Raw genomic sequence first — 13,163 nt, 5'->3', positions numbered from 1 at the left:
AATAATAGTTTTTGAAAAAATGATTAAATTTCCAGCATTTTGACAGTTGCGCGCTTTGTAATTGTGCTTCGTTGATAGTATTGCAAATTTTATAAGGTATTTTTTATCCTCGGACGATAGTCATCTCTACGATTATTCTTTGCAAATCGCGATTTAGCGCATCGAAGCATCGCTAGTCATTCTCGATGCTGCAATTTATTAATGATGTTAATTCTAGGCAGAACAAAGGAAATATCTCACTGGCGGCTATCGATATTGCGTTTGTAAAATATGGATTACGCGGGAGATGTCCGTAACAGGTGCACACGGCTGGCCTCTCTCGATTTAATAATACAATATTCCATGTCCTATTGTATGCACGATCGGATAAATTTATTACGAGTCATAAAATCCTAAGCGACAAACAGGGCACGCGCATATCTAAAAGCTGTATAAATTATATAATACAATATACAAAAGTTGCAAATTGTTTTTAATTGTCATGACTTTCCTTTGTTGTTCAGCCACTTTTGTAATAACAAGTAGAATAATATAAAACTTTACGTACAATTTTTCATTATTATAGAAATTTTTATTAAACTGCAAAAATGCAACGCAATATGGGTTTTAAATAATTCGCAATTTTGATTTAATAAAACATATTTTAAAATTAAATTAATAAATAAAACTATATTTAATTTAATTATTATTACCATCGTCATTATATAATTGTTTTTGTTATTTCGTTATATAACTCTTACATGGAGCAGACTTTCGATGAAATATTCCGCAATCTTACGTTACATTCTACCGTTGATTGTTTTAGTCGGCAACACGCACCTTCGAGAGAACGCATCATCGCCCCGGTGCACTCTGTCACGCAATCTTTATGCAGCTTGTGCAACGCTTGCGCTAATCCGCATGGGATTCGTGATTTTTCTCGCGCGGGTCGCGCTCGCGCTGTTTTCGCGCGGCTATCGAAACGGAAGCAATAATTTGCTCGTGGCTAGCGACGGAGTTAACGAGGTACGAGCATACCGCCCGTTAACTTAACGCCAACCAAATATTATTTTTGCAATTTTCGCTGAATCCCGCTAACGAGCGCGCGTTCGTGCAAAAACGCTGACGTTCTGTTTCTCTCTCTCTCTCTCTCTCTCTCTCTCTCTCTCTCTCTCTCTCTCTCTGTTTTTGTCTCTAATATCGCGCGCGAAATTCTCTCAATGATTGCGACAAACGCGTTAATTCATCGTTTTATGATTTTTTTTAGACAGTAACTATTCCGGGGATTGAGAAACTCGAGGGGAAATTCCCCGAGAACAGGATTACCGTAGCAAGTGGGGAATCACTTTTTCCAACGCATTCAGCTAGGGTTAAAAAAACTTTCACAATATAAACTTTCACAATACACAAAAATACAGATAGGATTAAAGTCAAGCATTCCAGGTAGTTTTAGGATAAGTTTTAAATCTCAATTGAGGAATCCCTGTATGTCTAGCAATGTTTACACGACGTGGAATGATTTACGAAGACGCGAGGTGAATATGCAAGATTTGTACACCTATGACGCATGTCTTTTCCTCCTCATGCAGCTTCGTAGAGAGGTTTGAGGAGGGAGAAGAGAGGGCCGTAAGGCTGTTTCGACGAATTCGGGGTCCAGTTAAACGAGAGCCGGCTATAAAATAACTGACCAGCACTGTCGCCGACATCAGTACTATAACTCCGCTCGAACATGAAGGTAAGCATAACTCTCTCCTCTGCTTACTTTTCGTTGTCTTTCATGTCCCTCCTACTATCTCATTTAACATACTTTCTCGTATCATCTTTGGGAATTCTTTGCTTACTCATCGTTTTTTTTTTATGACAAGAATCTCTTTTTATTTTTCGTGTATATTTTTTGTATTCCCGTTGATTATCCTGTTTTTCACATTCCCGGAAACTATTGCTGTTAATTTGTAAATATAATTTTATTACATCAGTTTTTATAAAAATAGCAACGACGATATGTAACATGCATCGAGTAGCCTTGATCTGTTCTTTTTCTCTTTTTTTAAATAAGTATATGTGTGTGTGTGTGTGTGTGTGTGTGTGTGTGTGTGTGCGTGCGTGCGTGTGTGTGTGTGTGTGTGTGTGTGTGTGTGTGTGTGAAAATAATACTATAATGAATTAAACAATAAAAATTTGAAATCATTTTAATCTAGTAATATTATCTCTCCTTTTTGGTGCCATCCATCTCTCTTGATTAGAGGTATTTAAAATTTTAAATAATGTATGTCCTCGTTCTTATAATAATTCTTGGTTTTTAACTTTTTAAATATTCTACTTCTTTTTTCTACCACGTGAGAATCGCATAGACGTTAATTGCCGCTTTTTATTCAGCAAAAATCCAATCCTGAGAGACCGAAAGTGAATAATGCAGTGCAAGTTCTTCGGTGCATCGAGGCTGTTTCACGTCGTTAACGACCTCGGGGACCGTTTAAGAGTCTCCTAAGGTGATTCAATGTCTGTCTCCTCGTACATCCTCGCAAAAATTCACCGTTAATCCACTGCTAAACGCGTGCGAATCTTTTTGCGACTGTGCCGGCGGCATGCGCTTTTAAGTCGCGGGCGACTCGAGTCGCAAGACGAGGTAGAATTTCTTTACAAGAGTGAAAGGCGTCGGGAAATGTTGCCGTGGTAATGGTGACAATTGCGTAACATTTATGAAGGCGTGCGAGCTGTTGCTTAATAATAATTATCCTTCCCATGTTGACATCTAGAAACGACTCTTTGTTCCATTCTTGCCCAACAAAAAAAAAACGTTTTAATTTCTACTTAATGAACCGTTACCAAGCGATTAATTTATTGCTGCCAGTTATATAATCGTATTTAAATACATATATAAATCAAATTAATTCGATTAAGATGGTTCTTTAGTAAATCGAATTACCATAAAAATGTCTAATTTTTTTATATAATCAAGTTAAAAGTACCGAAATTGACGTGTGCAAAATTCTCCGGAAGGTTAACGATGAAATAAGAGAGAAAAAAATGTCGAAGTGTAACTTTTTACGTTTAACTTAGTGATAGATAGGGCTCACAGACGCTTCCTTGACTAATTGCATACAAATCTTACCATAGACTTTTCTCAAAAACAAGCTCATAATAGTTTAAAAAATTACGATTTTAATGGTCACAAAAAAGTAATAGGTCAACGGCTATTTTGGAAAGATATTTACGTGCATAAACTTGTATATAAATTTAACCTTAAATTAATCTTGTTTTCGTTTAATGAAGATGCAGCTCTTGATTTACTATCGTATGTTCCATACTGTTTCATTAGGATATACACGTAGTTTTAATTTTTCAAAATTATGCAGATATTTGTAATTTTGGGTGGGTCCTGGTAAAGCACCCCAAATTTTCGGCACTTTACTTTTTAAAGAATTTAAAGAACCATTTTATATTATTTATTTGGATTAAACAGGTACAATAGCATAGTTTATTAAGTTTTCCGGCTTGTCAAGAAATTACTGAGCATAATGCAATCGGATGTTTAATATACGGACATATTCACATATCTATATGTTAAATACCTACGTTTTCTTCCTTAAAAGAGCTAAATGTCTCTTGGCGAGGATAACGTCATTTCGGTCACCGCCCTTTGCGCTTTACCTTTCGCCAAAGTATAACGGGTATCGCGTGTATATCGCGTAGATATACTTCCTCTTAGTCGGAGAGAGAGAGAGAGAGAGAGAGAGAGGTCCATTCTATACCAATTAACATCCTAACTAACTCTCCGACATTAACCCGTTATGTACTAGCGTAACCATCTGGTCGCGGTCTTTAAGGAAGGGTGAGAGATCCTTTCGCTTTTGAGTTTGAACCAGCTAGTTGAAAGTGTTGTGGTTTATCTTTTCGACGAAATAAACTAGGAATTTTCAGAAAAGATCCAAATTCTAAAAATATTATATCTCTGACCGTGAAAATTATTTGTTAACTACCTTTTTATCAATTTTTTAAGATTAATACCTAAATTCTAAGCAGAATCGTAAGGCTCGTAACATATTCTTGTATGACTTGTAAGAATTTTTAAGTGCTTATATATCTATAAGAAAATATCGCGTATTCTCATACGTACATACATATACTTGTTCTTTTAATTTCAAGGTATAAAATGACATTGGTTACTCCAGTTTCAAGTATCAGTTTAGCGGCTGGTTTATCACAAAAAATACTTAATAGGTAATTACGCAATTCAATCTGATGGTAGTTGAAAGTAAATTTTCAATAAATTAAAATAGATAATAAATTAAAATAAATAATAGATAATAAATTAAAATATTTTAATAAATTAAAATAGATTAATTTTAATGTGTTTGAAGCAGGAAAACTAGAAAAAGAAGAGTTTGTGTATTTAGTCGTATATGTGATACTTATGAGTATATCTTATGCGTATATCTTTATATAATATTTTTTTACAGACAGTTTCTTATTATATATTATACAGTCATAAAATTTACAAGAAATCGTAGATATTTACGAATAATTATCTTATGATACATACGTATAAAATTAAAATACTAATCATAAGTTCTTACAAGTTTCTGCTTAGAAGTGACTCATAAGTATCACATATACGACTAAATACACAAACTTCTTTTTCTAGTTTCCCTGCTTCAAACACATTAAAATTAATCTATTTTAATTTATTATCTATTATTTATTTTAATTTATTATCTATTTTAATTTATTGAAAATTTACTTTCAACTACCATCAGATTGAATTGCGTAATTACCTATTAAGTATTTTTTGTGATAAACCAGCCGCTAAACTGATACTTGAAACTGGAGTAACCAATGTCATTTTATACCTTGAAGTTAAAAGAACAAGTATATGTATGTACGTATGAGAATACGCGATATTTTTTTTTTCACAGTGTGACATTGATCGTTAAGATGATTTCGTTTTTTACAATACATATGAATAATTCATTTGAATAACAACTTGAATGTTTACCTGCTAATAACTAATTTAAATATAAGACCTATATTAATTAATACTTATTAAACATCGTATTTCATAAACATCGTACCATAAAAACGTGTTTTCACGTTTCAAGTATTCGAGAATCGCAATAATTATAGAAGTGTCTCTTAATGCTCTATATAACTGCGTTTGAGAAATCGTTTGACACATTCTGTATAATTGATTTGATTTCAAAACAGTTCCATCCGCTGCGTCCCATTGGCCGTCCACTCTCTGTCTTTACCTACTAATGAGGCGTACGAGCACGCTCGATTCCCTGTTTCTGTTTTCCATAAGCCTGTAGGGGCCTTGCGCTGTTTCTATTTCCGATGGGGCCTACAGGAATTTCCATAGTCCAAGAGCACGAGCGCACACACGAGTCGAGTGGTGCATAACACGTATAATACGCACGCACTCGCTCGTTGATATTCACATCACGCGCTAAACATGCCCGCATACGATTCTGCGTTTCGGTAGCGCGATTATGAACGCAACCAGCTCGACAGTGGCAAACATTTAACCACGTATGCACGCACGACATTTAGCGTAGTGACCCGAGGCCATCCTGGATTCTGACACTTTGTTCGCAGTTGGCCTACGTATTTATGACAATTCGACCACTGTACGCGAATTTTCCGGATTTTAAAATTCCCATAAAATCCATAAATGATGATTTTGTATCTCATTCGGATCTCATTCTTACGTATAACACTCTAGTGAATATATTAAGATTATGCACCATCTTGAAAAAAAGAATGCATCAACAGCATTATTTTAATGGAAAATAATTTTATTAATTCATAACATTATTAATGAAACAAATACAGTATGCTCTTATTTTAATAAAATTCAATAACAGTATTAATGTTGAACTGAAAAACTCAATAATAGTATTAATGCACCATTTTGAAAAAAAGAATGCATCAATTTTTAATGCATTATTTTAATGGAAAATAATTTTATTAATTTATAACATTATTAATTTATAACATTATTAATGAAAAAAATATAGTATGCTCTTATTTCAATAAAATTCAATAACAGTATTAATGTTGAACTGAAAAACTCAATAATAGTATTAATGAATCATTAATACTATTATTGAGTTCATGAGATTATTCTCAATTAAAATAATGCTGTTTTGATACAACATTATGTTTTTCAGCGTAGATTTTTGGATATTCTTTCATACATTTTAAGAAATTGTTTTAATGCTCAATCTAGGTTCTGGCTCTATTTCTCCTCGTGGTAGCGGTAGTTTTGGCAGATGACAAGTATACGACAAAGTACGACAATGTCGATTTGGACACAATTTTGGGGAGTGACCGTTTGCTCAAAAACTATGTAAATTGCCTATTGGACAAGGGAAGTTGCACGCCCGATGGCAAAGAACTTAAAGGTGAGCGTTTTGAGATTTTACTAATTATTTTTCATTATTATTCTTGACCAGATTTTTTTATTCAAACGTCAATAATGTTACTTCAATCAAATATAACTCTCGTAATGCAAAGTAAGAGCAAAAAATATAGAAATTAAAAAAATACGAATCCGAATGGAATAACGTGTCTGATGTTGCATTTGGCGCGATAACGTGGCAAAACATGCACGATGAAGACGGTAATAACGATCTTTCACACGCTTTCTAATGCGCGGGAGAATCATCCTTGGCACTAATGGCCACCTCATTCCGTCTCATCTCGTCGAAGGCGAGGTCGTCTCGTTAACGATGTTACATATGTACGAAGCAGGCACATATCACTTCAGCTCCAGATATGAATAATATGCTACAAACGACTGCCATGCTGAGGAGATTTGGACAAAAAGTACCTTAGTGTCGTGAGACATTTTGCGTGTATACGTGTTTGCGGTTAGCGTTGCGAAGAACAAACGCGTCAGTTCTTTTCAGGTGAAAATATTGTTCACGAACATAACGTTTCCTCGCGCAAAAATCCTACATATACGGAGTCGAGACACGAAGACTAGAAACCAATTACTTGCTCGGTGTATTTCCGCAGATTGCATTTCCTGCAAATTGCATTAATTACTTGTCGCACGTATCACGATTTATTTCTCTACGTTAGAATCACGTTTATCGTCTGTTTCTTCTTGAAGTTCTTTTTACCTTGGCGTGCTACCCCGTCGCGAGATAAAACGTGCGATGGACGGTAATACGTTACCGAGAATGTATAGTCTTGTCTCAGAAAATTCACGAGAGATGCGGGGGTGTACAGTCAGCTGACCAGAGCAGGTGGTGCAAATGACGCGGAGTGATAAAAAAAGCTGAGACAAATCCTGCAGGACGTCGCGTATTTGAGAAATAACATACGTTATTATGAACTCCTGCAAAGAGCTCCGTCGCGATAAAAATCGCCTTATGAAAGGATATATTCGCTAAAATATTTATCGACGAAAAAAGAAAGGAATCAAATCGATATTTCGGAAGAAAGATAAAAAGGAAAAACGACTCTTGATTTTTTTGAAGAACCTTATAACTGCGTAATTTCATAACCCGAGCGTATGCTTCTATAACGAATTGAATTTCGCGCAGCCATGTCCCTGATCTGAATTCCTCTTGTAATTTTTTTTCTGTTCGTTTCAGAAACCCTTCCGGACGCACTGGCGAGCGAGTGTAGTAAATGCAGCGAGAAGCAAAAGAAGGGTACCGAGAAGGTCGTCCGGTATCTAGTCAACAAGGTATATGTTCGCGCTAACATGTATGTTCGCCCGTCACTTTTCACTGGGCTAATTAAACGCGAGGTCTGTGTAATGAGTTGATACCGGTGGGAGTAGGAACGCTCGGGGGATACGTCGAGGCGGTTTAAATGCCGTGGAACTAGTTTGACTTTCACGCAGAGACGGGTTAACCCTCCACATTGGGTAGCAAGGGGTGCCCCCGTGATTCGTTTGCGAACCACGCCTGGAAACTTTCGCATCCGTAGCCAAATAATTTAACGGCGATGTGAATCTCCTCGACCCTTCGAGCCCTTCTTTCGAGAACTGATTTCACCCTCGACTTGGCAGGTTTATCATTTCGATTTTAAAGAGGTTTCAAGCTATCTCGTTTTGAATATATTGCGTTTTACAACAATTTCTAAACATACGCGTTTTTCATGTAGTATTAATATGACGATTTAAAAAGATATTATTTTTAATGCATATAAGAGTTTGTCTTGGAAATTACTGGTCTCATCGCATTTTTACAATTGTGCATTATTGCTTTTGACTGAATTTCACGATAACGAAATGACGTAATGTAGCTCTATTTTAGTGCATTTCTCAATAGGAAGTATTAAAGTGAGAAAACTTTCTCACTTTAATACTTCCTATTAGAGTAAAAATCTTTGTGCAGCTTTATTTTATGTAGATGTAGCTAACGATACGTCTTCGATAAATGCAATCCTGTTACGCAAACTTGTTACAGAAGATACAAGGGCGATTGCTTATTCGATCTTTTACTTTATTTCAGAAACCGGAAACTTGGGAGCAACTTAAGAAGAAGTACGATCCCAGTGGCCAATACTCTACCAAGTATATAGACGAAGCACACAAGCAGGGAATAAATGTGTGAATAATTTAGATTCTCATCTCGCTGAGTAGAACGTCGAGAAATCTGTCCTCTCTTCTTCCCACAGCACATTCGAATTAAATAAATCCGTTAGTTCAGCGTCACGTAGAACTCTTTTTCAACAGAAATTCAGAAACTTATGAAGAAATACATGTTATTAGATGTTACTATAAATAATAAATGATAAGTGTAAAAGAATGTTATTGTGATTGAATTATAATAATTTAATTATCGTCATCGATCATTTAATCATCTGAAGTTCTTCTCAATAAAATTCTCTTGATCCTTCACCATTGTCTTGATGGACGAACTACGTTTGTATACCAGTCACGGCCGGCAATAATATATTTCTTGGCCGCGGCTCTTCTCCCGAAAGCAGTTCGACACTTCGGGAAGAGATAAATCTAGGCACAATGTCGAGAAAAGTTCCCTGGCCGAAGTTTGAGGTCCGAACGTCGCCCTTGAGACCACCTCGCTTAATTTCCTGACGCTGTCCAATACGAAATATATGTGCGCATACCTATACGGACTGTAACTTCGCCATTCTCCGAAACTCACCGGAAACAGACGGCGATTTTGTATTTCCATGCTAGATCGAGGCCGAGCGAAGCGTCCCGATCCTTTACTCAAGGAGCTCGTTCTTCCTCTGCCTCTCATCCATCTCCAGGGAAAACGGAGAGCATATTTCATCGTCGAAGAACAAGAACAACATCGGACGATAATCGATATCGTTCAGTCAGGTAACAACTGGAGTCAACTTCTTGAAGTTATCGAAGTTGCATAAGGACTAACGAGAACGGCTTCACGCCTTGCGTGTTCGCGTTTGCTCGCAGATCAAGTCTGTCATTTTGAAAAACCGATGAGTGTTCGTAGCGTTCGCACCAATATTTAAATTAAGCGAAGAACCTTTTTTTTATCCATGTTTGTCTTCGACGTGATAATTCCCGTCCCGGCTCGCGTGTTATTAAATTAAAGAAGTTAAGAGTTCACCGAGATGGGCCGACAAGTACACATGCATAATAATTACCCCCTTCGTTGCGCTTCCTTTGCCACACCCTTCTGTTTCCTCCCACCTCGTACAACGAACTTTGCCGACGACGCGCGCGTTAAATATGTAAATGAATTACGAGATTAGTGTATAGTCAACTTAAGCAGTCGATTTAAATGCACAGCGACGGACCGAAGGCACGAGGCAATGAAGAGGGAGAGCGAGGGTGGTCGAGGGTCACTCAAGCGATTTGGATCACGCAAATCGAGGGGGAAAATTTGCGAAAGGCCAATTCGAGAGGAGAGGAGTGAATTTGCGGTGGTGGTGGTGGCGATCCGAGAAAACCGAAAATTCAATCTTCGCGTGTCGCCACTTGACAAGAACTCTCTCGCTCCTTTAGACACCCTCCCTTTCTCGTCGATCGGATTGAAATCCGAATGTCGTCGACTCGTTGGGGTGCACTCGTAGGAAACGGATTTCGGGACTTCAACAGGTTGGGAATTCCTCACGCATCCTTTGAAGCATCTGTCGACAGTGCCAGTTGATTGCTCCCATTGCATTTTTCTCCCTTTTCTTATTCTCGTTAAAATGAAAATTACAATCGCGATTGTATTGCGAAGGGAACTGTTTGTTTCGCTGAATATGTCGGATACTTGGGTAGGTGTACCTCCAGTATTTTGAAATAAAAAACTAACACACATATTACTAGGTATTTCTATTGTAAGGAACAACTAAAAAACTTTTTTACAAAAAGTTTCCAAACTTCCACATGAGTACCTTCAGTTCTTCTAAGTCGTTGGATCGACCGAGGGAGCCTCATTTCCTGGTCACCTCATTCCTTTGACACTCCCTCCCTTGGATTTCTTTTTTTGGGGATATATCAAGAACTTGGTGGACGTTTAGATCACAAAGGTACCGAACGTGAATGTTTTGCGCAATTGTGGCCGTCATTGGCACCATAACTAATGACATACTTCAGCACATTTGGTATGAAATGGAATATATACCTGCTTTTTGCCTAAAAGTGCTCATGCGGAAATGTGGTAATTTTTTGTAAAAATTAAAAAAATTTTTTACAATAAAAGTACCTAAAAATATGTATCTGTTTTTATTTTTAAAAACAAGGTTTATCATGTACAGCAGGTGTATTTTGCAAGTAACAGACAATTAAAAATGCTTGCAGGAAAATCGTGATAAAAATGCATCAAGACAGTGATGAAGCTTGAAATTATGTTATGAATTAAAGCTTGCATAACGTGAATAATCTCGAAACTCTATATTAAATTATAAAATACCGGTAACAAGCACGTCACTGTCCATTAAACGTCACGAATCGATTTCAACCATTCTAATGTGAAAATATCGCGTTTGATGAACTCCAATTAATCTCTGCTTCATACAAAGTACGCATCGTATAAAATTGCTGAGATTGCGTTATGTTATTTAAATCGCAACTCTGCTCTGTTATATCTATTTTAGTTAAATTTTATTATTTTATTCGTTACACTTATTTTTCTCTTTCTTTTTCCGTTCTCTGTATTGATAATCATTTGTTACCGTTGTTTTTTTATTGAAATGTAGAAGTATAACGTTTCGTTGAAATACTGTAAAAAATTTTGCAACAAATTTTGCAAAAATTCTTGCAATAAATTTGAAAATCCCACACAATTATTTTGACATCTCAACATGATTAATTAACTAAATTTTTAGATACTTCAACAACATCGTTATTTTTGTGTATGAACTGTACACTGAAAAAAACAAAATTTTAGTAAATATTTAAATAGTTTTGAGTAAATATTTACTAAACATGAACATATATAATTTATTTGATATAAAAAACCATTATATAATTTGATTTAACTATTATTTTTTAATAATTTTTAAATTAAATATCTTTCTACTATAAGTAAATATTTACTTAATACTATTCAAAGAAATATGTATTGTGGTTTAGTAAATTTTTTTAGTGTACGATGCTTTTTCGGTAAGAGGTATATTACACGAGAATTTCTAAATATCGAGGAATATTATAATTATATTTGTAGGGACAAAAAGCGGCAAGTTAAGCGTAAACAAGGTCTCTCGATAAGTGACCTTGTTTACGCTCGATAAACATTCGAAGTGCGACGCTTCGCGGTAGCGGAGCTCTTCCTCTTCGCAAAATTCCTCACACGCGCGCCGAAATATCAGGAGGAATGTATCGAAAATATCTTCATATTTCAAGTATTACGCGACATTTCGAAATTGCAGAACAACTCAATTAAAGACGCCAAGTCGAGCGTTGCTTAAAAAAGGATCACATTTGCCGAATTTAATCGAAACGCGATACTTTCGCGTTCATTGATGTGCGTTGTATTTTAATTCATGTTTTTTCATTACCTGACAAAAAAGAAATGAAGCAAATATGTTTCAGAATGTTTCCGGACCATTTCTTGACGTAGAACGAGATCGGAATGTATAGAATGCTGTATTCTTGAAACGCGTAGTAAAATTTTGAAATTTCCAATCGCGCGGGCTGAGTGTCGAGCCGAGCGCATCCGAGTAATAACGGAACTAATCGAAAACGTATTTGAAATCGGGAACGCAGTTATTCGCTATATATATATATATAGCTATATATATATATATATATATATAGCTCGCGGTTTTTAGAGTCCCTATAATAGGGAGTCTGGGCGATCATCTAGTTAGAAATAAAATGGCGTACGTATATGCGCAGTATATGTGCTCAGTCATCAATTTTGGAGACCCTCTAAGGCCGGAATCAGATGCATTGAAGATTGAGATTGAAGATTGAAAAATTTAAATTCGACCAATCGAAATGAAAGGAGCTAAAATTTCTTTGTCCTTATTGGTTAAATTTCAATCTTTCAATCTTCAATCTCAATCTTTAATGCCTAGTCTGATTCCGGCCTAATCAGAGTCGCGACATCAAAACAGCCACTTTTGATTGGTTCGCCATTTTTTATCAATTCCCACTTATATTCAAATACTTATATTTGTATCACTTCTTAATTTAAACAATACAACGAATTTATAAGGAATTAATAAAATTTTTTATACTATATGTTGAAAAACACAAATGTTACTTAACCTTGCAGAGAAACGAATCGTTTTTTAGCGTCCAATTTATTCTCGCAACATTTTTTGCCCATAAAGCACGACGTTCACTGTCTCTGGGAAATACTTTCATTTTATAACCTTTGGCTATTGAATTATTACAAAAGGGGGCTGTACAGCCAACAATTTTTTAATAATTTATTTAACACGTGTTTCACAGTGTTTCATTCCTACGAATTAAAATTTAATTTTAGATATGTGTGAACGTTAGAGAAAGATAGTATATATGTTTCTCTCTCGTGTGATTTTTTGATAAAACTAGAGACCTTGTAGAGAAAGAGAAATCTGTAATGTCTAATTCACACAGCAAGCGTCAAGCAGCGGAGCGGCAACCAATCAGCGAGGCGATATTTACAATGGCGTAAACAATATCGCCTTGCTGGTTGGTTGTTGCTCCGCTGCTTAACGCTTGCTGCGTCCAGTATGAATTAAGCCTGCGGCACACATGCTTATTTCCCTGCTGGATACCTAGCTGGATTAGAATATTGCCATCGTATTGGCTA

General features: G+C 36.0%; 1 protein-coding gene across 1 annotated transcript; it reads left to right on the top strand.

The window, feature by feature from the left end:
- The first annotated feature begins 1,624 nt into the window (after positions 1-1,624).
- LOC108722152 (Ejaculatory bulb protein III) lies at positions 1,625-8,587 on the top strand. The gene is made up of 4 exons (XM_018447108.1): positions 1,625-1,714; positions 6,209-6,383; positions 7,584-7,678; positions 8,451-8,587. The coding sequence occupies exons 1-4, from the start codon at positions 1,709-1,711 to the stop codon at positions 8,550-8,552; spliced, it is 378 nt and encodes a 125-aa protein (XP_018302610.1). The 5' UTR covers positions 1,625-1,708; the 3' UTR covers positions 8,553-8,587.
- Positions 8,588-13,163: the final 4,576 nt, after the last annotated feature.

Source organism: Mycetomoellerius zeteki, unplaced genomic scaffold (assembly GCF_001594055.1).
Source record: "Mycetomoellerius zeteki isolate Tzet28-1 unplaced genomic scaffold, Tzet1.0 scaffold198, whole genome shotgun sequence".
NCBI lineage: Eukaryota > Metazoa > Arthropoda > Insecta > Hymenoptera > Formicidae > Mycetomoellerius > Mycetomoellerius zeteki.
Note: the sequence above shows the minus strand (reverse complement) of the source record. Positions and strands in the feature narration are given on the sequence as shown.

Excerpts from the sequence above, each read along its gene's own strand:
- LOC108722152 (XM_018447108.1), top strand. Across the intron at positions 6,384-7,583 it reads CGATGGCAAAGAACTTAAAG|AAACCCTTCCGGACGCACTG; the intron begins GTGAGCGTTTTG and ends TGTTCGTTTCAG. Across the intron at positions 7,679-8,450 it reads TCCGGTATCTAGTCAACAAG|AAACCGGAAACTTGGGAGCA; the intron begins GTATATGTTCGC and ends ACTTTATTTCAG.